This window comes from Acomys minous, assembly GCF_964271855.1.
Source record: "Acomys minous genome assembly, chromosome: 16".
Taxonomy (NCBI): Eukaryota; Metazoa; Chordata; class Mammalia; order Rodentia; family Muridae; genus Acomys; species Acomys minous.
In genome coordinates this window covers 28382775-28407538 of record NC_140498.1, presented here as the reverse complement: position 1 = coordinate 28407538, position 24764 = coordinate 28382775, and the positions used below count along the sequence as shown (strand labels likewise).

The window sequence follows — 24764 nt, the reverse complement described above, 5'->3', positions numbered from 1 at the left end:
ACATCTATTAGTTTTATATACTTACACTGATGTGTTATGAGGATTTCGGCTGACTTAGAAAACAATGTGAATAAATTTTTATGCCCCAACCTCATTGGTTTATGCCTACTGTGAAAACAAGAGATACATTCTGATATTTATTTTAAATAATAATCATAAATATCTTTTGTTGCATTTACACAAATTATATTTTAAGGAATAAATTCATATAAATATACTGGATTCAAAGGTTTCTTATGGCATATAAGAATTATGAGGCTGACATTTCTCTAGCGAGTAAACAGAAGTGTCGCATTAGCTGTAAATGTATTTCCAGAATGGATAGAATATCATTAAATGAAATGTATGACAATACTTACTGTTTCTAAACTTTAACACGTTACTAATGACTGTAAGTAGTTGTCATAGAAAGTACTCTATATTGTCACTAATGGTTGTTCCCATCGTTTCAGCTCTTGTTAATTTCAGCAATGTGTTTGTTTTCTGAACCAATCTATGTCTTCATGTAAAATGCTAATGAGTGGAAGAGATGAAAATTACGTGTCCGGTAACTAAATCCATTGAATAATCTTGAGCAGAATACTTAACCCTGTAAATTTCCATGTCTACATTTATCAAATGGGAAATAGTGATTACCATCCTCAGAGACCTGTGAAAACAGAAGTCTTCTGTTGTGCAGAATTCCCCAACACTAAACCATCCTATGTCTTGCTGTCCCTCCCTAGCACACAAGCAAATGACAGTTTCTACTCATGCTTTGTTTTCTTGGAAACATGAAACTGCTCATTGCCAAGGGAACACAAGCATAACTCAACACCAATAAGTAGACTTTGGATTTCATGAGATTTCTCTAAGCAGTTTCCCTTTGCCCCTGGGAACCCATTTCCAGAAAAGTTCCAAGTAAAATCAGAACAATATTGGAATTTAAAATTCAGATATTCGATGTTTATATTTGCAACACAAATAGTCCAGTATTACAGCTGATAGAAAATTGGTTATCACATTTGGTTACCACCGTTTAAAAACATATATCTGTTAATATCTTATCACTAAAGCCAAAATAGAGGGAGCTACTATTTCCCTTAAACTCAATACCTGTATATCAATCAACTTGTTTGCATTTGATTTGTTTTCAAAAGCATACTGAAAACTCAGAGAAGGAGAAGGATCCCAAGACATCATCTACCTATGAAGAAACTAACTGGTACACTTACACATCTGCGAGGTGTCCTTGGTTACGGCAGCACAAGGGCTTTAGAGACACAGCTATCGGAGTGCTCTCCTTTTATAGATAAGGGATTTTCATTCCAGCCGGAACAGCTTATCCAGGCTGTCCCAGGCCAATGGCTAGTTGCTCTATTTAATATTTTCCTAATATGAAATGAAATTTAACTTTTTAAATTGAAGCTTAAAAATAAAATAAAAGTCTGTCATTTTACAGTCAATTCACTGATTTATTTTAAGGTGGCATGTTACTACCTCAAGTACTTTGGGGAATTTAGTGTTGATTAAAATAGATTCATGACTCATGTAATTTCAAAAATACAAAGACCACAGGACTAATGTTACTGTAGCTGATTTTCCATTCAGTATTCTTTCCTCTTTTAACTTAATTAATAAAAAAAAAAATCCTATTAACTTCTATTTTTGCATTTTATTTCTTGCCTCTCCCTTCATTTCAATAAGATCCTTTGGTCTCTTTAGTTTCTTTAACAATATAAATTAACCTTAAGTACAGAACTTTGCTTTGTATTCAGGTAACTATGTCATTGTATATATAAATAATTATATGTTTAAAAGGTTGAACTTGAATTGATATCAAGTAACGAAGTTGAAGCAAACAGAGTTGGTAGGTTATGTGAGCATATGTGGCAGCTCATAAAGAACAGTAATGTATGCTGGCCATGGAGTACGAGGTTTGAAGATTAAGAATAAATAGCAGGTAATTCCAGACAGCAAGTGATGAGCATAAACTTTATCCAAGGACTATTACTTCCAAATGGAGTCTGTGTATCACAAATGATGAAAATTAAGATATAATTAATGGTACAGGCTTTCAAAATGTGTGTATTTATGGATTTATTGCAATAAAATTAAGCAAATCTATCTATTTATTAGTCAGTTTTCTTGTTTCTGTCAAAGAATGCCAGACCAAAGCAGTTTAATCAGGAAATGGTTTATTTTGACTCAGAATTAGAGGGTTTGCTCCATCATGGTGGGAGAGTTGTGGTTGCAGGCATTTTAGCCAGCTGATCACATTCCTCCACTCTCAGAAGGCAGTCAGGGGTGAACATGATGATCAGCTCTGTGGTTGCTTTCTCTCTCTCTCTCTCTCTCTCTCTCTCTCTCTCTCTCTCTCTCTCTCTCTCTCTCTGTCCTCTTTTTTAATTTTTTTAAATTTTTTAATTTTTTATTCATTCAGTCCAGGACTCCAGTTCACGGGACCCTAGCTGCTACTCACATATTAGCTTTCTTCCTTTAGGTAACTCTGAATCTAAGCTCAAAAAGTAGATGGAGGGAACAAAGGAAGTAAATAATCACTAATCGATCGTTTTGACAAAGCTATGAAGGCACTTCCTGACAACAGGTATTTCAAGTGCGTTGTGATCAGCCATGTGGATGGTTCAGTGGTAGGAGGCATGTAACAGGATACAACACTTCTCTTTTTTATTCACTGTGAGGGCATTTAGGTCCCAAGAGTTTAGCTTCCTCTATGAAAACCAATCGTCATTCTTTATTTTTTTTTTTCCTATCTCAGAGTGAGGACATGGGAGAACAAAGTTCTGCTTGACTGATACACATACAAAAATTATGGAGAAAATTGATGGCCAAATTCTATGAGTACTAATAATATGAGCACAAATAATCAATTACTTGTTTATATGATGCTTTTTGTTTTCTGTTTGGTTTTAGGTCTTTTCTTTTTCTTTCTTTCTTTCTTTCTTTCTTTTTTTTTTTGTGGTGTTTTGAGACATTGTTTCTCTGCTGGGTATCCTGGACTAATTTTGTAGATCAGGCTGGCCTCAAAATCACAGACAGCCCCCTTCCTCTGCCTCCTGAGTGCTGGGATTACAGGTGTGGCTACCATGCCTCGCTTACTTACATGAGGAACTCTGGGAAAATATACCAATGAATTCTTCATTACTTATTTTAATTGATGAAACAGATGTTGTTGTATCAAAATAACTGTCATATTCGATGGCCTGAAGGGTTAGGGGTTGAGGGTAAAAGTCTCCATGTAAAACTAGGCATTAATTATGTTCTCACAGGGTAAAGTTCAAGGAAGGACGTTGGTGGATGGTGGGCAAAGTAATTATTATGAAATTTCTTTCCCTTTAGAAGCAAAAAGATGTTGTTTGTGTCACCTGTCAAAGGATCATTAGGGGTGTGGGAGACTGAGCCTCTGGATCTACATGGTAAAAAGGAGCGAACGAAATTCAAGGAGTTTGAGTTGATCACCACATACATGCACACTGCTGTCTGTCTCTGTCTGTCTGTCTGTCTGTCTGTCTGTCTGTCTCTCTCTCTCTCTCTCTCTTTCTCTCTCTCCCTCTTTCTATCTCTCCCTCTTTAAATTAATGAAATTTGCTTTAAAATTTGAAGATCAGTTTAAGAACTATTAGAGAAAGAAAATTGAGACTGAATATGAATGGAGGACAGGCAAGGTTGTTTGACACATATAGTAACAAGTAAATTTTGTGACAAGCTGAGGAACTACAGAAAATCAATGCTGAAAGTGGCCTAATGCTGGGATCTCAAGTATGAGAGAGAGTAGAATGAGTTTGAATGGATTTACTGGACTTTGAACATCGTGGGCTCACAGCACCAGCAAGGGAACAAATAGTGTTAATAAGGAAGAAAACCCATGCGTCTGGAAGAAGACCCATGAAATACGTACCCTGTACATGCACTCAATCCTCACTAAGAAACACAACCCTCTAAGTCACTGATCATCATATTAGCATCGTTTGTAATTGTAGTTAGTGCTGTGCTTTGGGGAATTCATAAAAAGTCCTTCACACAGAGTGAATTCTGTAGCCTGTTGTAGTGTTCAAGAAATTCTGCTGCATTTTGTTTAATTTACAAGGTACACACCTTAGAAGAGAGGAGCTGACAGCAGGGACATGCCTTAATAAGCTGCCGACATAGTCCAGATAAGGACAGACAAATTTGTGAACTAGGGCAGTGGCAATGGCAGCCGAAAGGAGGACAGTTACACAAGAGATTTCAGAGGCACAAGTGCCTTCATGAATCATTAGGTGTGGGAGGCAGAGACATGACTCTGAGTGTTCATGCCTGCCTCACAAGGGCCACTGTGGTGCTGCCGCCAGATAATGAGCCATTAAGAAGGGATGGAGTTTGGAAGGAGGATCCATAGATCAGGATTCATGATGACACAGTGACTGAATAGAAGGTACTCACTAAGTGCTACACTAATCTACCACCCAGAAAATAATTTCCTCAAGGGAGGCCACAGAGATACTGATAGTAAATAAGATGATTCAGGGAAGCAAATGCAAGAATTATGAAGAGGCAATGACTTAACTGGCGAGGAATTCTTTCCTTTACAAAGTTCCCCATCTTTTTTTTCTTTATATATATATATATAAAAGGAGGGCTGGTATAACCTGTGGCACTGGTTGTAGTATGCTCTGCTTTTTCTTTTCTACCTCTCTTTCAACATATGCAGTTTTGGGGGGCACAAATTTACATACACACACACACACTATATATATATATTATTTATTTATTGTAAGAATATAGAAACTTATATTCATAGTAATCGATTCTGACTTGCTCCTTTGGCTAATTAAAAAAAAAAAAGCATTCATTTAGCTAAAAATACAGTAAGCTAATTCAAAGAAAAATAACACTGAGCACACAGCATCAAAATAGCCATGATGAGCCAGGAACCACTCTGCCTTGTCTTCCTACACAGTTTTTAAACATTCTCTAAAAGAACAACATCATTAAAGTAGTACATAGAACTCACCTCCAAAAACATGGCATCATCGGCGCTAGGCATTTGTCATGTTAGTTTGATGTCAACCAGGAACATATTGGCTTGGACATGGGTCACCTTTCTCCTAATCATTCATTTAATCTCCTCCTGTAGCCAAATTTATAGATGACCTATACTGGTCTTACAACTGCTTTTGGCCATGCTATCAAATCATCAAGTTTATAATGTGTTCAGTTCCATGTTGTTCGACGTCTATCACTCTGTTCATCCTACAATACCTTTCGTCAATTATTTTACACTGAATTTTCTAGGATTTTAAGAAATCAAATTGTTGTGAGAATCAAGCTGCACTATTGGTACTGATGAGACTTCTCAATTCAGGCTCTATCTTCAATGATACAATTGAAATATAAATGCATGGGAAACACAGAAAAAGGAATAACACAGAGTAGAAGACATGGTAAATGTTAAATCTAGCGACCTACCATTAAATGAAGGTATCATAGCAAACTTAGCGTTTTCCTTCCCTGTAGCTTCCCTGTGATTCCTTTGGATAAATCAATATGCTTATGGGACCTTGGTAATTGTCCCATGGTTAAAGTGGTTATATAATTCCCTCCTGTACATATATCTTAACAAAAGTTCCCAGGCGGTATCCAAGTGACATTGAGGGTGGGGGATTATCCTATGGCTGTATGGTGCAGCATCAGCCTTCTTCTACTGCCATTTGATCTGAGCATCTTGCTGGAACAAATTGACTAAGCAAAAAAGTGTGCTAGTCATGAGTTTGTGGATGCTGTTTTAGGGTGCTGGTGCAAATATAGAAATGTGAATATACAGCAGAACTTAATCCCATATTCTCTTTCTGGAAGAGACAACAACTGTAGATTATTTTTATATTCCTTTTATAGATGGAAGGCTTTAGAGCAAAGGTAATCTTGAGATTTTTTTTTCTTCCTGAACTAAATGAAAATAAAATTGTTCTAGTGCATGATGACCAGGATCCTTGTGAATCAAGGAGAAGAAAGCCACCTTGCTAAGCACTGCTTTGACCTTTATGCTTCCTTTTCTAAAACAAAAAGCCTTTAAAAGAAATCTGTAGGTGATGAAAGCAGTGAGAATATCAGATATTTATCTAGCTTGGAGAATGGTGTGCTGAAGACTGACTCCCAAATTTCAGTTTTGTTTAGCTTCTGAATCTATTGATCTCTGAGCAACAGGATAACACACCATTCAAAACATTAAATACAAAAATATATCCCATGACTTTTACAAAAAGGAACCATTGGAAATTTAATCAACACTTAGGTACATAATCTAATGGTTTGCCTTAATATTAGTAGACTGTAAGGTGAGAACATAATATTTATGTCTGAAATGGGGACATAATTAATTTTGTACAATAACATTGAGTGGTTGGAATACTCTGCACAGAGCGTACATTCAGCTTTTCAAAGTTCGCATTAGTTACCCATGTGAAAGTTCTTCATCTCAAAATATGTCTAATTTACTCCCACACAGAGGTTTGACCCAATAAATCACAGCATCAGTATTCATTACTTTTATATTACTGTGCTAAGACACTAGGACAAAGGCATCCTATAAAAGAGTTTACTAGGGGCTTAGGGATTTAGAGGGTGAGTCCATGACCATCATGGTTCAGGGTGTGGGAGCAAGCAGGCAGGTGTTGTGCTGGGACAGCAACTGAGAGCTTGCATATTGAAAAAAAAAAAACCACCATGAGACAGAGCTCACTTGGAATGCTGTAGGCTTTTAAAAACCCAAAAGCCTACCCACAATGAGATACCTTGACTTAGTTAGGATTTCTACTTTTTTAATGAGATACCCTGACAAAAAACAAATTGAGGAGAAAGGGGTTTATTTGACTTGAATATCCTTCTATTGAGAGAAGCCAAGGCAAGATATCAAAGCAGGCTGGAACACAGAGACAGGGTTGGACAGGCCATGAAGGAGTGCTTTTTCCCCCATGGCTTATTACACTTGTTTTTGTATAGTAGACAGGACTACCAGCCTCAAAATGGTGCCAGCCATATTGGGGTGGACCCTCCCACATTTATTATTGTTGTTGTTGTTGTTGTTATTATTATTATTATTATTATTATTTTGGTTTTTCAAGACAGAATTTCTCTGTGTAACAGCACTAGCTGTCCTGGAACTCTCTCTCTGTAGACCAGGCTGGCCTCGAACTCACAGGGATCCTTCTGCCTCTGCCTCCCGAGTGCTGGGATTAAAGGTGTGCACCACTGCTGCCCGACATTATCATTGATTTTTAAGAATGCCCTATAGTCTTGCTTATAGCCCAATCTTTTTGAAATATTTTCTCAGTTAAGACTCCCTCCTCTCAGATGGCTTTCGTGTGTGTCAAGATGGCATAAAACTAGCCCAGCACAGATTTCTTCCAACATGTCCACACCTCCAATCTTTCTTAAACAGTTCATGCAACGAGGGAGCAAATATTCCAACATGAGTCTATGATGACCACTCTCATTCAAACCACTCCACATTTAAAAGTAATGAGATTTCATATATAAATATTGACTTTCAGCTTATCTTAATAATTTAATGTTCTGCCTATGTGCACTTAACAGATTCAGTTTGAGAAGCTTTAATGATTGACCTCTCCATAAATGCCAGTTTCAATTTATGTATATACACATATACATATACATACACTCACAGGGAGTAGTAATTTGAATACATATGAAGTATTTGGTAAATTTGGTCCCATGAGAATTTCAGATAATGTTCCAGTATCCCTAGCTCATGACTGGTGGTGTAGTGGGGATTTGAGACAGGTATATACAATGTACAAAGCTTGTTATCTTATCCAGTTTTAAAGCCAGTATAAGTTATTAAATTGAACAGTGATTTGCAGACACAACAGTTCAGCTGTACATATGAACTCCGGACAGTTGTGACAGTGACAACATGCAAAGGACTGTGCAAGCCCCAGGCAGAAGAAATCCTGGCATAGAGGGTGAGAGGTGAAGAAGCAATCCTCTGGATGAAGAGCTGTTGGCTTTTGATTGGCTATGGGAGAGGAGGCTTCAGGTTTTAGATTTGTCTGTCTGTTTCTTTCTTTCTTTGTTTTATAATGGGAACTCTGATAAGATAACCTTTATACCTAAGAATAGACCACAACCACAATACTAGCTGAGCTACAGAAACTAAATGGGGAAGAAAAAAAAAAGTAATCCCAAAGTTGAGTTGGAAGGAGTGAAAATGTAGTAAGGGTGGGATGTGAGAAAGGTGAATATGCTAAAAAAAATACCTTCCATGAAGTTCTCAAATACTTAACGAAAGTATTTTTTAACATACTAAATTACTGGAAGGTGAATGAATCTTCACCTACTTCAGTTACTTTTGTGATCATTGAATATGTTGCAATTTCCATATAGTAAGAAACATACTCCCAAAAGGATTAAATTAAATTACACCTAATAAACATGATCTTTTTTTACAGACAATTGCAATTCATTTTTAGAAATTAGTACATAAAATCCAATTAGCCCATTTTAAAGCAAAGTTGTCTTAAATTAATAGAGTGTGTGTATATTTACCTTTGCTACTGGAATACCAGGTGTTGTTTTGAAAAATCTAGAAAATTTATCTGTTTCCTGGGTCTTTCTGAATGTCATTTACAAATGTACATCAAAAAGTTTTGCAAATTGTGTGAATTAAAATTCTCTTCAAGAGCATCTTACCAGAAGTTGTCTTCACTACTTCGGTAGTATTCCTCAATCCAACAAACGAAAACTGGTACAGCCTCCACGATCTTGTGTCACCCACTTCAACAGAACTTCGCTTCCACTGATAAACAATTTCTTCACGTGGATAGCCATCTGCCATGAGATGAAAGCTCACATTACAAATGACAGGGAGTGGCTGGCTGGCCAGAGGTAGCAACCAACTTGTTTGAACATGTTGTAAATACGAAGGATGGACAGACCAGAAAGTCATATAAGCACCCTGGGCTTGCCTGGCAGAAAATTAACGGAATTCATATCGCATCCTTCTGGAAAAGACTGAAAATAACACAGTCAAAACTGCCATTGGAAAAATCACGTTTAATTGCATGGAATGTAAACAATAAGTGACATTCAAACATTGCATCCATGCTTTATATCACCTGAGATAAGACACAAAACTGTCCAGCACCAAATGAAGGTAAGATTGTGTTTCGTAGTGAAGGGTTACCAATAGCTGAAGACTTTGACATTCACGTAGAAATAGGAGACAATTATAAAGATGCAAAAAAATAGACTTCTCTAGCAATTATCCTAATATCATGTCCATTTACGTTATCAGATGTCGAGTTGTTGAGTCTCTTGGGTTTTTTTTTTTACTTTTAGATTAGGGTTTTGCAACTACAGAACTGCGAAATAAGTATCTCATGGCCTTGAGCCCATCATCTCTTATATCCACCTGATTACTAAGACTACAGGGGTTGTGCGTGGCAGACAACAAAGAGAAGAGAAAATATAGGATGATATTAGGATGTAATTTGCACTCAGTTTTAAGATACAAAAAATTTAAAATTAAAACCACTATGTTCAAATGCCAATGGGAACACACAAAAGAGCTTAGGGTGATAGAAGATCTTCATAAAAATAGTATTACACTGATGATCAGGGTGAAATAGTGACCATAAGTATGATTTCCCCAGCTATAAAAGGAATTTTCATTATTTACTGAAATAATTTTAATACAGATGGCCACTGTATATATCCTGGTGGAAAATAATATTATGAATTAACTGTGAACTGTCCTTTTCCCAGTAAAATATAAATAAAAATATAAATATAAAATAAATATGAAAATAAATATAAAAATAAAAATATAAATAAAAATGCTGCCAATACAGCTCAGTAGTAGAATATTCATCTAGCATGTCACTCTCTAATGTGGCCCCAAATGAATAGAAGCACAAATGAGCAAGTTAAGATATAAACATTACTTCAACTGTTTGTATATTAATAATGTTAAGTGAAGATAACCATTAATTATAAAATATGAAATTCTATTTAAATAAACTGTTCTTTGCTTTATACTTTTTTGTTTGATTTTTGTTTACTCTTGTAAAGTAGCAGAAAGATGATGTCTACAGAATTGCTTGGGACATGTAACAGGACACCTTGAGAATGAGAAATGCATGGTGCCATAAGGGAACACTCTGTACAGAGTGTAGTTGTGACTGATTTTCTTGTAGCCGTAAGTGGCATTACATTTTGTGTGGGGTCAGAGGAAAATTGTCAGTTGCAACCTGGTGGCAGAAAATTTTCTTGCTTCTGAGTTTTAGCTGACTCAAAAGAACAGCAACTCTACTTCGTTAATAACAGACACGGAATTAATCTCTCTAAAAGTTAAGAAAATGTCAACTTTCTAACTGAACACATTCTACTCAAATAGATAGACATGAAATAAGATATATAATGGAAATTTTCCGAATATGTATTGTGTACATCCTATCCCTCAAATTGATGAAGTGATGAAGAGATGGTTGATTCTCTTATCATTGGTCTTTTAAAATTAACTATGGTTATGATCTTTTATTTTATTTATCTTAGGAGTCTCACTGACTGTAGAAGAGAATTATGTTGATAAAAACTTATGTTTAAAATCCACAATTAACGTTCCATGCATCCAAATATGTCTAATGTCATATCCTCTGAATACATTATATTATTATCTGATGAAAATAATAACAGTAAGTCATGCTTTTATAGTGTTACACATATTATACCAACAGAGCAGTGTTCCTGTGGGGTACATTTTGACTAAGAATGTGTTATAACACTCTTCTGACTTTACGGAAGAAGAGAATTGATGTACTGAATCAACCACTGTGTCCTTCCTAATGAGTACAGGCGTGGTATTATAGTCCACTTCAACAGGGAGTCTGGGCATCCATTGTCTATTTCCTGAAATTTCCCATTCCATCAATTCTTTTGCGAAGACTGTCTTAATTGTCACAGTTTGGAATTATAATTAAAAAGATTTCAAAATCAATAGTGTAGCCCAATGCCACAATGCAGTTTCTATGGTTCATTACGTTAGCTGACAAGGCAATTAGAGTGACTATAGGTGACAGGGTACATAGTACAGAGAGAATATTACTTACAACTGGAGAACTCCAGGGGGCAGGAGTGTTCATCCATAGGGAAGTTGTGTAATTGCAACTGGCACTCAGCATCAATTGTCAGCCTAATTAGAATGACAATAAACACACGGAGAAAAATGCTAGCATCATTTCTAAAATGCACACTGGCATCCTTTCCAGAAAAATCTGACATTCGGATTGATAATACAAAGTGACCCTCATGAAAAACTTTCCAAGTTCCAGGTAAAAATTATTTCAGGGCAAAAATTTTCACATAGCCAGTAAAAAGCATTTAGTTCATCTCAACTTCATTTGTTCAAAATATGTGATTACTTGTTTTGTATTTTATCTTATTTATTTTTGCAAATTAACTGCACACACTGGAGATTTCTCGGTGAATATATTTAACTTATTTAAGAGAACAAACTGTTTTAGGAACTTAGGCTCATTTAATGTTTGCATTGAAATGAATGCTGACAGTTCTCTGATCTTATCAGCTAATTAACACGGAGCCTTCTGCTGGCAAGAACTTGGTGTTTTTAAATTGCCATAGGTGGGTTTTAAAATATGTCTGCTGAGCAATAGAAATATGTGAACTTTTCCAAGAGGGCACCATGAAACCATCACATAGGGTGTCTTATAGCAGAGAGGACTGTCTAAAGCCAGACAAGAGATGCTAAATGCACATACAATGAAACATTGGGGGAAGCCTTCACCAGTGGGTCTCTGTTTGCACAAGATTAAAGCCTCAGGATGTGCAGTTTCAAGCCCTGGTCTGAGACTCTAAAGCTAATGGAGTCCTGATTTTCTGACCACCGTTGGAGGGGCATGGAAAAAAAATCGCACTGTAATGGAGAAGGTTGGTAGTTTTCAAAAGTTCATTTCTATCTGCTGCATTTCTTACAACCTGCAATACTACTGCCTAAGTGATTAAGGTCACTATTTTATTAGAAAATTAAATTAAAAGATTTTACCATTACATAACCTTAAATAGGGGACATTTTAGGGTTTTGTGGTATAACAGAGCACTTAATGATCCTTCTGTATATCTTTAATTGCCTATGATGCCTGGATGAAGTGAACTACTTCCTTATTAAGAAAGTGCTATTATGGCTCCATTGTACTTGAGCTTACTCAAGGTCATGTCACCAGGGACACAGTTACGATTTGTACTTAGACTTTTGACTCTTAACATAAAGAGGCTCTATTCTTTGTCTCTTTATCATCATTCTTCAAGGAAAATCTTGGTCTTATTCACAAATGAGATGTTAATTAAATTTTATTTTATTAGAATTATCTTTCAATTTTAAAGTGATATTATAATTAAAGATAATACAGATAGATTGTAGATATAAATATAGATTCAGAACCCATAAATAGCTCTATAAATATATGAACATACATACTCAGAAACAGCACAGATATGATACTAAGTTAAAAGTCATCTTTCCTTCTCTACATATGCATGCATTGTTTCAAGCCTTAAGCAGATCTTAATTGACACTTTAAGGAGATTTCTATAATTAAACACTGCAGTGGTCTCTCAAATTAATAAAACTGAAAATGAGTACAGCATTATAAAATGATAACAAGACTTGAGGTATGATGAATGATTGCATAATTCACAAGCCACAGTGAGCTCTGATTTATCATATAGACTTTGATTTCCACATTTCTAATTCTAGTCATTACATTATCAGTAATTTAATAAATTCCCAATGCATCTAAAATAGACACAAAGGATTTCTTTTCCAAATGGAGCTAACTTTCTCAGTAGCTCATCTAACTCTGGTAAAGATTTCAAATCATTTGAAAGTACTATGGTTTATATGTTTAGTATTAAGCATTACAAGGAATAAATATATTTTAATAGTTCCTACAGATGTTAACATAAATGCATATTATTTACATTTTTGCTAATATACAAATAAAATTTACATATATCATGCCCCAAGGTTAGCATTGTGACTCTCACTACTTTCACCTCTAACAAACCTGTGGGTGAGAAAACCTGTAAGGTCAAGAACCACTAACTAACCATGCACAAAACTTAAGTTCAAGTGGATTAAAGACCTCAACCTAAAACCAGAGATACTAAATCGGTTAGAAGAAAAAGTGGGGAAGAGCCTGGAACACATTGGCACAGGAGACAACTTCCTGAACAGAACACCAACATCCCAGGCCTAAGGTCAACAATTAATAAATGGGACCTCATGAGGCTGAGAAGCTTCTGTAAGGCAGGAGACACTGTCAATAGAACAAAGTGACAGTGTACAGAGTGGGAAAAGATCTTCACCAACCCTACATCTGACAAAGGTCTAATATCCAAATTATATAAAGAATTCAAGAAATTAAACACCACCAAACCAATTAACCCAATTAAGAAATGGGTCTGAGAATTAAACAGAAAATTATCAACAGAGGAATATCTAATGGATGAGAAACACTTAAAGAAATGCTCAACCTCCTTAGTCATCAGAGGAACATAAATCAAAACAACTGTGAGAGTCTACCTTACACCTATCAGAATCGCTAAGATCAAAAATTCAAGTGACACCACATGCTGGCGAGGATGTGGAGAAAGGGGAATACTTCATTGCTGGTGGGAATGCAAACTTGTGCAACCACTTTGAAAATCTATCCAGCCCTTTCTCAGAAAACTGGGGATAGGGCTAACTCAAGACCCAGATATTCCACTCCTTACAATATACCCAGCAGATGCTCCACCACTCAACAAAGGCATATGCTCAACCATGTTCATAGCAGCCTTATTCATAATAACCAGAACCTGGAAACAACCTAAATTTCCCTCAGTCGAAGAATAGATAAGAAACTGTGGTATATTTACCCTAGGGAATACTACTCAGCTATTAAAAATAAGAAAATCACAAAATTTGTGGACAAATGGATGGAACTAGAAATGATCATACTGAGTGAGTTAACTCACATGGTATATACTCACTTATAATTGGACACTAGCCCAAAAGCCATGTCCCATGAAAGTCTTCACTTACCAGGACACTGGGATAGATGTGAGGACATCCTATTGGGACTCTAGACTAGAGAAGTATGGGAGAATGGGGAAATAGAAGAACCCAGAGGGTCCTAGAAACCTACAAGAAGAACATCATGATGGGCAGATCTAGACCCAGAGGGGTCTGCTCAAACTGCTGCACCAACCAAGGACAATACATGCAGTAAACATTGAAACCTATTCAAATCTAGCCAATGGACAGGATATTCTCCACAGTTGTGTGGAGAGCAGAGACAGACTCTGACATGAGCTCTAGTGCCCCATATTTGACCACTTCTCCGTGGTGGGGATGCCTCATGCCACTCAGAGAAAGGATAAGCAGGCTACCAAGATGAGACTTGATAGATAGCCTATGACCATATAGTGGGAGAGGATGTCCCCCTGGGTCACAGACCTAGGAGAGGGGTATAGAGTGAAGTTGGGAGGAAGGGAGGAATGGGTGGATACAAGTGAGGGGAAGACAATTGAGATGAAATCTGAATAAATTAATTAAATATTAAAAAAAAGAAAGAAAACATGAACTAGCAAAAAGAATCAGTAGCTATGGTTCATAGATACTAAAGAATGGGAGCTAAGTTAGTGGGGAATAGGGAGAAGTGTTTAAGGCACAAGGAGTTGTGCCCCAGATTCACTATTGTAGAGTAAGCCAAAATCCCATGCAGTCAAGAGGTACGTATATGGAGGTTTATAGGTTCAGACGCTGTACATTAAAAGAAGGATTCTAAATATGCCAAATGGCCACTCTTGTAAAAATACAATAGCTACATCCTTCTTGATATTTTACATCTGTGTTCACTTAATACCTTTAAGTGAAAATGTACCAAGGGAAATATAGTGCTTGTTTCATAGAAAAGAACTTTGATGTGCATTCTAGAGAGAAGTTCATTCTCATATGCCGCCCAATAAGTTCTCTATATAGAAATTTTAGTTACTCTAGCCCATAAGACAGCAAGAAAGAAAGCCAAACACTGCGCATGTCCCTTTCTTTCCATACCTCTTTCCTTCCTAAAAGCACGGGGCTGATTCTGTGCTTTTATTTTCTAACAAGTACCTCTTTCCCCACAGATAATACCTTAAGGTGTAGAGAACTCGACCATCGTTCCAAATTCTCAGCATCCTGTTGGGAGTGGTGATCCAATGGGCATCAGCCTTCTTGGAGTTCCTGAAGAAAGTGTCTGGGATCCAGATTTTCCCCACCATATTGCTATTCAACCGGAGAACTTTAATGGTACTGTTAAATTTCAAACGTCTGTCATACCAGGTTTGGGCAAAAAAAATGTCAATTGTATATTCCTGTTTTAAAAAGAGCAGAAGATTTAGAGTGCTTGTGTTTCTCCTCCTCCTTCTCATTGCCAGGATGAGCCAGCACTGTTTTGGCTTGGAATAGTCCCAAAGGAAACAGTAGCTTTGCTGATGAGATCGCTACCTCATCTGTCTTTCACATCAGTTTCATATATTTAATGGTTTCTGGCCAAATAGCCAATCCCTGGTGGTAAATAATTTCATTCCCACACATAGAAAGCAGGCAGGCAGCCCATCACTTGCTAGGAGAGATGGAGGTGGGTGCCTCCCTCTCCACTCTAGGATCTTCAGCGTCATCTCTGCCTCTGTGTCCCAGGTACCAGTAGCGAACCTTCCACTCCACCCTAACCACCAATAGAGTTTGCTTCCTAAGGGACTAAGTGCTCCAGATTCACTATTGTAGAAGAAACCAAAGCCCATGCACTCAAGAGGCACTTAAATGGAGATCTGAAGGTTCAGTGTCTTATAATAAAAGAAGGATTCTAGCAGTACAAATGGTCACTCCTGAGAAAATACAAAATGTACTAAATTGTCACTGACAAATAGCAAACATGAAAGACACCTTAGTAGAATTGATGATGGTTCATTCTATTTCTCTAAATGAGATAAAAAATAATTAAAGGGCTTATTTACCGAGCTAGGCAATGCTTTTATTTGTGAGTTAATTAGAATAAAGTGATTTTATTAAGATATTAGTAGTGATGCATATGCTGGATTAATCTCTCCCATGGAGCATGTTTCTTAAATGTAATAATAACAGGTGAATGCAATGATTCACCTCAAGAGCCTACCAAACATAAGGCAGGAGACTTCAGCCAAAGAACAGTTAGTACTGGGTGAAATTCAGACCCACAGGACAGGAGGCAGAATTCAGTAGATCTGGTGTGTCTGCCACGGTCACAGGCAGTCTTGAGGAAAAAAATACTTCTTTACTATTTGGGTTTTGTTATCATCATGTTAAAAACAAAATGTCAATCCTAACTTGGCCATGCCTTCAAGGTCTTTGGATTTTGACTTTGTCATCTGTATGAGTGTTGTTAATTTAAAAAAATATCCTGCTACCATTATGTATAGTTTTGTTGTTGCTGTTATGTTTTTCGTGGGTGTTTTGTTGTTGTTGGTGGTGGTGGTGGTGTGGTGTGTGTGTGATTCTTGAGCTTTTCAGCAACACTTACTCTGGGTCAGTTTTTGACTAAATGCTTCTCACTTGTCAACTCATTTAATAAACCACTTTAGGTCAATAATGCAAAGAATCAATTTTCGTAACAATCAACAGTGTCTTTAATTATACAGTATCCTCATGTTTCCCAATAAACATCCTTGTGCCTTGCAGTACTTTTGTCTTGATTTCAATCTGACAATTTTAGGTAGGTAAAGCAGGACAAATAAGAACAGTATAGAGTCCTTAGAATAGGAAGGATTTAGAAGGGCCTCCTACTTATCCAGTGTTCTGCACTTCAGTTATGTGGAAAAGTATGAGGCATCAAGGCAGCAGTGATTCTTCAGGGCAGCAGTGGCTTTTCAGGATTACATGCAGCATCAGAATGCACTGATGTTGCTGCCTCCGCACTGTTCTGTACTTTTCTTGCCTGCACCACCTGCTCCTGAGTCTCACTGTGGCAGACTGCAGCCCATTGCAAACGCCCTGCCACCATGTGCACAGGTTAGTTCTCTGCTTGAAGTTTTTAAGTAATGGGAGAACAACCAATTTTATGAACATTTTTCAACTAACTAATCCTGAGATGAAAAATAAACTGATGCAGTAAATTTGGATGTATTTTATTACCAAAGAAAGAAAACGAAAATGCAAAGATCTATAAAAACCATCATCTTACAGAACGAAGGAACAATTCCTGGAGATCGTCGTTCTGATCCAGAGCTAAGCTCTGTGTTTCAGTGCTCTGCCAGCAAGGACAATGCTAAATTATTACTTACAGACAGACTTTAAATATTTATGCTTTGTGTCAGAACACTAGGGTTGTAACATCTGAGAATTATTTTTATGGTTATGTAAGTAGTAAGAGTGAAATTTTATGTCATTCTCTCTGTGTCTATATGTATATATCAATATAGAATTAACAAAATTTACTTTAGCAGGGTAAATACAAATTTTAATTCATAATGTCATCATACTTCATTGTATTACTATCTTATATTATGCTGTGCATTGATATAGTATTTTCTACTATTACTTTAACTGCATTTATACCTTTATTATATTTTACCATATTATTTATATTAAAATATACTATAAGTTTGTTTCCTTATAGTATCATATTAGATATTCCATCTAGTTTTTCACTTTAAATTTGGGTTGAAAATATTGTAAATATGCAATATTTATTGTGAGAAACATTTGTAATTTGAAGGAAACTATTATATCTGTTTCATCAATCTTCTAAAAATTAGAAGACTTTCATACTTTGTTGTAGGTACCACTTGAGCATTATACCATGAAAGTTCGATCAATATTATATCACAATTGTACACATTGATTTCATAGCTAAATATGTTTAGTTTTTATGACCATAATCTTAAAATTTTAAACAACTTCAGTACAAGAAAAAATAGTAGGTCTACAATTTGTCTTTTCCTTCTAAAATCTTGATTCCTTTAAAACAATATATTTATTATTTCCAAGCTAAAAATGGATAATTAAATTATACAACTCACCATATTGATAGCATTCACTGGACCAATGCTGTTCACATACATATCTGTGTGAATTAATGTTGGTTTCACTGCAAGGAAAATTATTGGAATAAATGTTTGTGGGTTTTGCCAGAAACAAAATTGTATTCATTTAAGTCTGTTTTTCAGCCTAGGCTCACTTAGCTACATTCGAAATGATTTATTCACAATTAATTTAGTAATACTCAATACTGCATATTTCATAATTATTTTGTTTTGAAAGAAAAACCTCTTTGTTCTTTGAAACAACAGTAGAGAGAGGTCAAAAGATGTTTCTGTTTGCTTTTCCACAGCAATCTCTTAGATATCCTGAACCATATCACTTCTTTTCCTCCAGGCTCTCCAATCTGTTTGAGACTCCTGACCCTATTTGATTGATGTACATAGGAACGTGATCGATGAGTGACAGGAGAACTGAGTTTTAAACTTTCAAAGTAGGCAGGAGACAAGAATAATATAACGTTGCTCTGGATTACACTATTAATCACCATTTTGCCTTCATACATTTCTAGCCAAACACCAAATCAAAATCTTCCCCAATGGTTTACTGGATGCTATAACTGGAGGTAGTAGAACAAAGCTGTAAGAAAGCCTATTACACACCAATCTGTTAGAGAAAAAAATTAATATTACAAAAAAAAATAGGTGGTGAAATGTTCAAGATCAAATGAATGTGATCTATTTTAATTTAACATTTAATGAGCAGAAGATATGTGAGATGGTTCTGGGCTTCCGTTCAAGCATGCTTTTCTCATCTTTATTCATTTTCCTGGAAAGTACCACGCCCAGACCCTCTGTGTGGCAGACGGATTTCTTCATCAACACTGACATCCGCACCCTTGCCTTCCTGTGAGCGAGGTTACTTCCTTGTCTCTTGACTTTGGCATTGACGAATGTAGTCAGTTATATCTACACAAAAGTGAGCATGCCAAGTCTAAGCCCAAACATCAAGCCTTATGATATTTCACTTTCTTGTTCTTTTCTATTACTATGAAAGGGATTCTCCTAGCTCAGGTGCTGATACTTTAGAAGAATAAGAGACTATCAGCCCCAGTTTAGCCTAGCCTAATTTGTCAGTGTGGTGCCTAATAGCGCTTATTGCTAAAGCCACTGAAATTTTCTGCTGGTCATTGCACAGTTGCATGTATCTAATATTCATGTTTCTTTCTCTTTTCTCTGGTGCTATTTCATAACAAGTTGTCACTTTTTGAAAAATAAAGTCTTTGAATGTTTTAGGTCTACAGAGATGTTCTAAATTGGTAGAGATGAGAGATGAGATATGAGAGATAATGATTTACATTCAGAATTTTAGACTCATCAAGACAGGAAAGATGTTTTCTTCTAGGTTGTCAAATACAAATAGCCAAAACACTATGAATGTAACATTTATATAATTCTTTATTGTTTCCTGGTTCTTTTTTTCTATATGTGGCTTATTGTATATATGTGTATGGAAAAAAGAAAAATAATAAAAAAAGAATACTGATAGTAAAAAAAAAAAAAAGAAATATCTAGGAAAATATCTAGTAGGTTTTGAGCTTCACCATTACAACCCCATGCTTGAATGCTATGTATATGCCTTTTAGTTTCTCTTTTGGAGGATCGGGTGGGTGTTTTGTTAGTGATCATTTTGTTTTGTTTTCAAGCCAGTGTTTCTAAGTATAACCTTACCTGTCCTAGAACTCTGTAGACCAGGCTGGCCTCTAACTTAGAAATCCGCATGCCTATGTCTTCATATTGCTGGCTTTAAAGGCCTGAGCCACCACTGCTTAGCAGGCCCTTTCTTTATATTCAAAATTATAGGACTATAATTTAAATCCTTCTGGCTCTTGAAATAGGCTTGTAGTTATTCTAATTCAGTCACTAGATCAGGTGCATCCCCTTGTATAGCACAGAATATGAAAGTTCCTCATACCTCCTATATCAGGTCGCAGCTTGTTGTCATACCCTTCCAGCAGGTTGTTTAGGATGACAGTGACATCACCCTCGGGAACTTTTGGAGTCAACACCCATGTTTTATTAGAAGCATAGTCTTCATAATCATCATCGGATTTTTGGCTAGTGAAGCTAAGAAAACAAAAACACTGGTCATGAAACATACAGAGCCCTCCTGAGTTGATTGTAACCATAAGCAAGCCAGAGTAAAGCAGGAATGAGCGAGGAAGGCAGAAAAACAGCTGAAGCGTTACCTGATGGTTAAGCTGGTCAATTAAACTTCTCAAAGGGAGACTACAATGTATTAAACTGTTTCCTCTAGTTTTCCAGAGTACTCTGCCCTTGCGTCTATAAATAAGCCAAGTGTTATCTTTTATTTTTGCCTTTCCATATTTGATAATCTTCCCACCCACCTGGCCAGCCTCTCATAAGTGACATTTTAAAAACTTGTGAACGTGATATTAAATTATTGTAACAAAGCCTAGTAATTCAGCAATAACAGCTCCTTCTTGTTCCTTTGAGAAGTTAACTTATTCCAACCTATTAATGAACATAAGAGAGTGATAATTAGATTCACTCCCACAGTCCTCAGACCAGCCCCCTCCTCCCTCAATTGAGCCACTAAGAAGAGTTCAGGCTTGCTGCCTTCTCTGTCCTCAGGCTACATGAGGTGTATTTTCTCCATTTCCTTGCACTGAAGGCTGGAGTCATTCATTTATCTTTAGTTGTTAAGAGACTAGCACTATGAAGAAAAATGTAGTAGCCGACTTTATTTCTTCCTTTGTCACAGCTATATTGACTAAGCTGGCATCTCACCGCGGTGTTGGCTACACTGTAGTCATGTGAATAAAATCAATTGTTTTGGCGGATCAAATAGTCACAGGTTTATAAGCCCCAGTATTACATGCTAAAACCTGTTGGGAAATTACTCACGATTGGTATAGAAGTAAGGAATGGGTTTGGAAGATGTATTGAACCTAGTGATTTTTACCTTTCCTGCCCCAAGTTCTAGCTCTGCCTCTCCCACTTGCGAAGTTGTTGTACTTTTCCAGGTCTAGAAAAATGTATGATCTTTCGAAACCTCTTCCATTCACTTTTATCAGCACTCCAGAAATCTGTACTTTAAGATGAAAAGTTTAACATATAAAGATTCATACCCTATCCTTAGCTTTTAGTTTTGTTTTCCTGATTGTGATATAGAATGAATATTATTATATACTGGATTGCCAATTTGAACTGAATGTTTATGGTTTATTAATGTTTATTACATTTACTTATTTGCAGTTATTTAATGTGGGTAGGAGGGTGTGTCATGACACACCTGTCTGGGTCAGTACTTGTGGAAAAGTCAGAAAACAACCTTGGTAGTCCACTCTCTTCTACCGCGTGGTTGCTGGGGAACAAACCAAGTCATGATGCTGGGTGGGAGAAACCTGTTCCTGCTAAGACATATGTTTTTTTCCTCATGTCAAAGCTTACCTTTCTTGAACCATACCAATTATTTATAGGCACAACATGGAAAAATTAAATATTCATATTTAATTTAAATATATCTATTTGTACAGGTATGTTTCACTGTACATGTGTAGATAGATAGATAGATAGATAGATAGATAGATAGATAGATAGATAATACCTAAGCAACACTATGTAGATGCCTAAAACTGTACGATAATGGTGACCGAGTTATTAATATGGTAGAAAGAAAGAAAAAAGATGATGCTTTCAGAGTAAAAACTAACTCGTTAGATTAGCTTAGAAATCAATGGCAGTAATTTTGTGGTTTTATTATATTTTTTATAGCTTTGGGAAATAGTACCTAAAATTAAGTATATCTGAAAAGCCTTATACAAATGCATTAGTTAGTAAGATGACATGTATCTTCTACTTTTCGTTTCGTGTGTGTGTGTGTGTGTGTGTGTGTGTGTGTGTGTTGTGCTTCAAACAAGATACTTTATTAGGCAGACAATGTTTCTCTCTGTAGATACAAGTTGGTAGATGAAAAATCATAATACAATGCATGAGACATCTTTTCACAAATTACACATTGGGGGTATTTCAAAAGTCTCCAAAACAACTACGGTGATTTTGGTTAGCTGTAGAGGAATTTTAATCCAGCAATGTGGCTGCTCTGCCAAGGGATCACTTCCAAACACATTTTAGGTCTATGTGATCCTGCTTGAATGCAGACACACTCTGGCTTGCGACATAATCTGACTGGAATACAGACATAGCCTTAGTCTACCCCTTTAATCCCCAAAATTAAGGTAAGGTTATTTTAGAGAAGGAAGCCGCCATGTTTGGAAACCATGTTTAATTGATATGCAGACTAAGTGGTGAATTGAAGGGCCATTTGACAGAATGAGTCAGAGATAGGATATGCCCAACTCTCAGGAGAACAGAATGCGAATGAGTAAGAAAATTAAAACATATTTCCAGAATTAGTTTTAGACTAGGCAGGGCAATTCAGTCACAAGCCAAGAATATATGGTTTGAATCAGTCAGCTTGCAGAGAAGTTTGGGCCAGAACCGCTGAGTTGAACCAGTCAGTGACAGTTCAGAAAGAGCTAAAACGATTTGAAGGTGGCTCTCATCTCATCTCCTCATCAGAGGAAACAAAAACACAGTTATCCACCATAACTACATGATAACTTTTATGGCTTAAGATACCACACATTTTGCCTATAAGGCCTAGAGAAATACATCTCAAACCAACTGAGAAAATTCTGTCCTGCCGGGTAGTTTTTATACTGCCAGAAGGGTCTATGTAACCTGGTAAAGGAGAATTGACATCAAGGGTCTTATCTATCAGTGAATGCTGCAGAGTGCAATACTGATTCGGCAGGCAAGATTCACCTGCTGGGATAATGAAGCATGTCTACTTACTGCTTACACTTGTGAAGTAACAACATGCCTTCTGATTGATCTGCTGTCTTTTCCTCCAGGAGAGATTCATGCCTGGTATCACAATACTGCCTTGAAGCCCATTGCTGGGAAAGTCATAGACCCTAGAGTGGAACCTGATATTGTTAATTTCTTAAGTTGTCAAACTGTTTCCTAAAGTCTATGTTTACACCTGCAGACCTAGGCTCCTGCTCTTAACTTTGCTCAGAGATGCTTCTTTTCCTAATAGCATTAGAGAGTGCAGAGACTCACAATTGGTCAACAAACAGAGAAAAATGACTATGAGTGCTTGGCTTGGAGCCTCCCACCCAATATCCCTTGGTCTGCTAAGGGACATCACAGAAAAACGAATGTGAAAACTGGAAGATGGGGGGTGCTCTGAAATGGGAAAGGGCATTGCTATGACAATCATGGACTCACAGAGGTTGTGGCTACCTACAGAGATTCAAGCCAGCCAAAATGCCTGCATAGACCTGGGAGGTCTCTTGAAGCCCGCTCTTCTGAGGTGCTACTGTTAATTGATTACTGCTGCTGAAGAAGGACTTACTTTTCTTTGCTAATGTGGCAGCTGGTTCATTGTCTATGTTGCAGTGGATGGTCTCATATCCACATGTATAAGAGAAAAACTATCTAGACTTAGTAGGCAATTTCTTTTTTAAAAAGAAGATAATATGAAGTTGGGAGGGGAATGTATTTATTGGGGGTTCAGCATGAATAAAAAGAGGAATGATTGATGAATATGATTATATACACACACATGCACATATATATATATATATATATATAATTTTCAAGAAATAAAGTTTTTTGAAGCATAGAAATGACATAGATATAATATAAGCATGTATGAAATTCTCAAACAAAATTTATAAAAAAATAAAATACATTAAGAAAGCATATAGCCAAGACACCATTTTAGATCTTGTGTTTTAATGAGGACAGGAGCTTTGGACAACCCTTTGTTACAGAGTGCCTATACTAGATAGGATACGCTAGCAGTGTTTCTCCCAGGTCTCCAAAGAAAGGCTTCACTGCAGCCTACACCAACACTTTGCTAGGAAATTGCCTCTGGTGGCTCAATTCCTCATTTCACCAAAGTACTGCTGAGCACTGCCTAATGTAGCTCTAATCCTTTGACCCAGATCTTACTAGTGTGAGGGGGGAGGCTTTCTAGAAGAAAAAAAAATGAAGTTATTTAGTTCATGAAGAAAGGAATAAAGTTGGTCCATTAAAAGTAGTCATGATAGTATTTTATTACCATAACCGTTCAGCAGAAGTGTAAGTGCCCTTTAAATTTCTCTCTCTGTCTCTGTCTCTCTCTCTGTCTCTGTCTCTGTTTCTCTCTGTCTCTGTTTCTGTGTTTCTTCTCTCTCTCTCTCTCTCTCTCTCTCTCTCTCTCTCTCTCTCTCTCCTCTCTCTCTCTCTCCTTTCCTCTCCCTCTCCCTCTCCCTGTCAGACATATGGATGGATTATATTTTATGTAATAGAAGAAGATGCTGATTAGGTGATTTAATTTGTTTATTTATAGAAACTTCTCGTATTAACAAATAAATATTCCAAGCACAGTGGTACCATATTGCTATTACTTTTATTGTCTAACAATTATCATAAAAAATCCAGTTATTATAAAAAAGTAAATATACTTGTTTAGAAAGATTGATGTTTTACTAAACTAAACTAATAAATTTCTCAGTGTTATCATTTTCCTATCAATTACTAAACAAATCTCTAACGTTTATTTTAAAAAGTGTATCAGTGGTAGTTTTATTTCCACACTTCAAATAGACATTGAGAATTAAAATACATCAGAGAAA

At 36.5% G+C, this 24764-nt stretch overlaps 1 protein-coding gene across 2 annotated transcripts in view; it reads right to left on the bottom strand.

The window, feature by feature from the left end:
• The window catches only part of GABRG2 (gamma-aminobutyric acid type A receptor subunit gamma2), an 89251-nt gene that overhangs the window by 42831 nt on the left and 21656 nt on the right, over positions 1-24764 (bottom strand). For both annotated transcript variants that reach the window (XM_084761921.1, XM_084761920.1), the window contains exons 2-6: positions 20027-20178; positions 18094-18161; positions 15191-15411; positions 11106-11188; positions 8689-8826 (exon numbers count right to left, since the gene is read on the bottom strand). In XM_084761921.1, coding sequence (XP_084618047.1) covers positions 8689-8826; positions 11106-11188; positions 15191-15411; positions 18094-18161; positions 20027-20178 — 662 coding nt within the window. The remainder of the gene's footprint in view (positions 1-8688; positions 8827-11105; positions 11189-15190; positions 15412-18093; positions 18162-20026; positions 20179-24764) is intronic.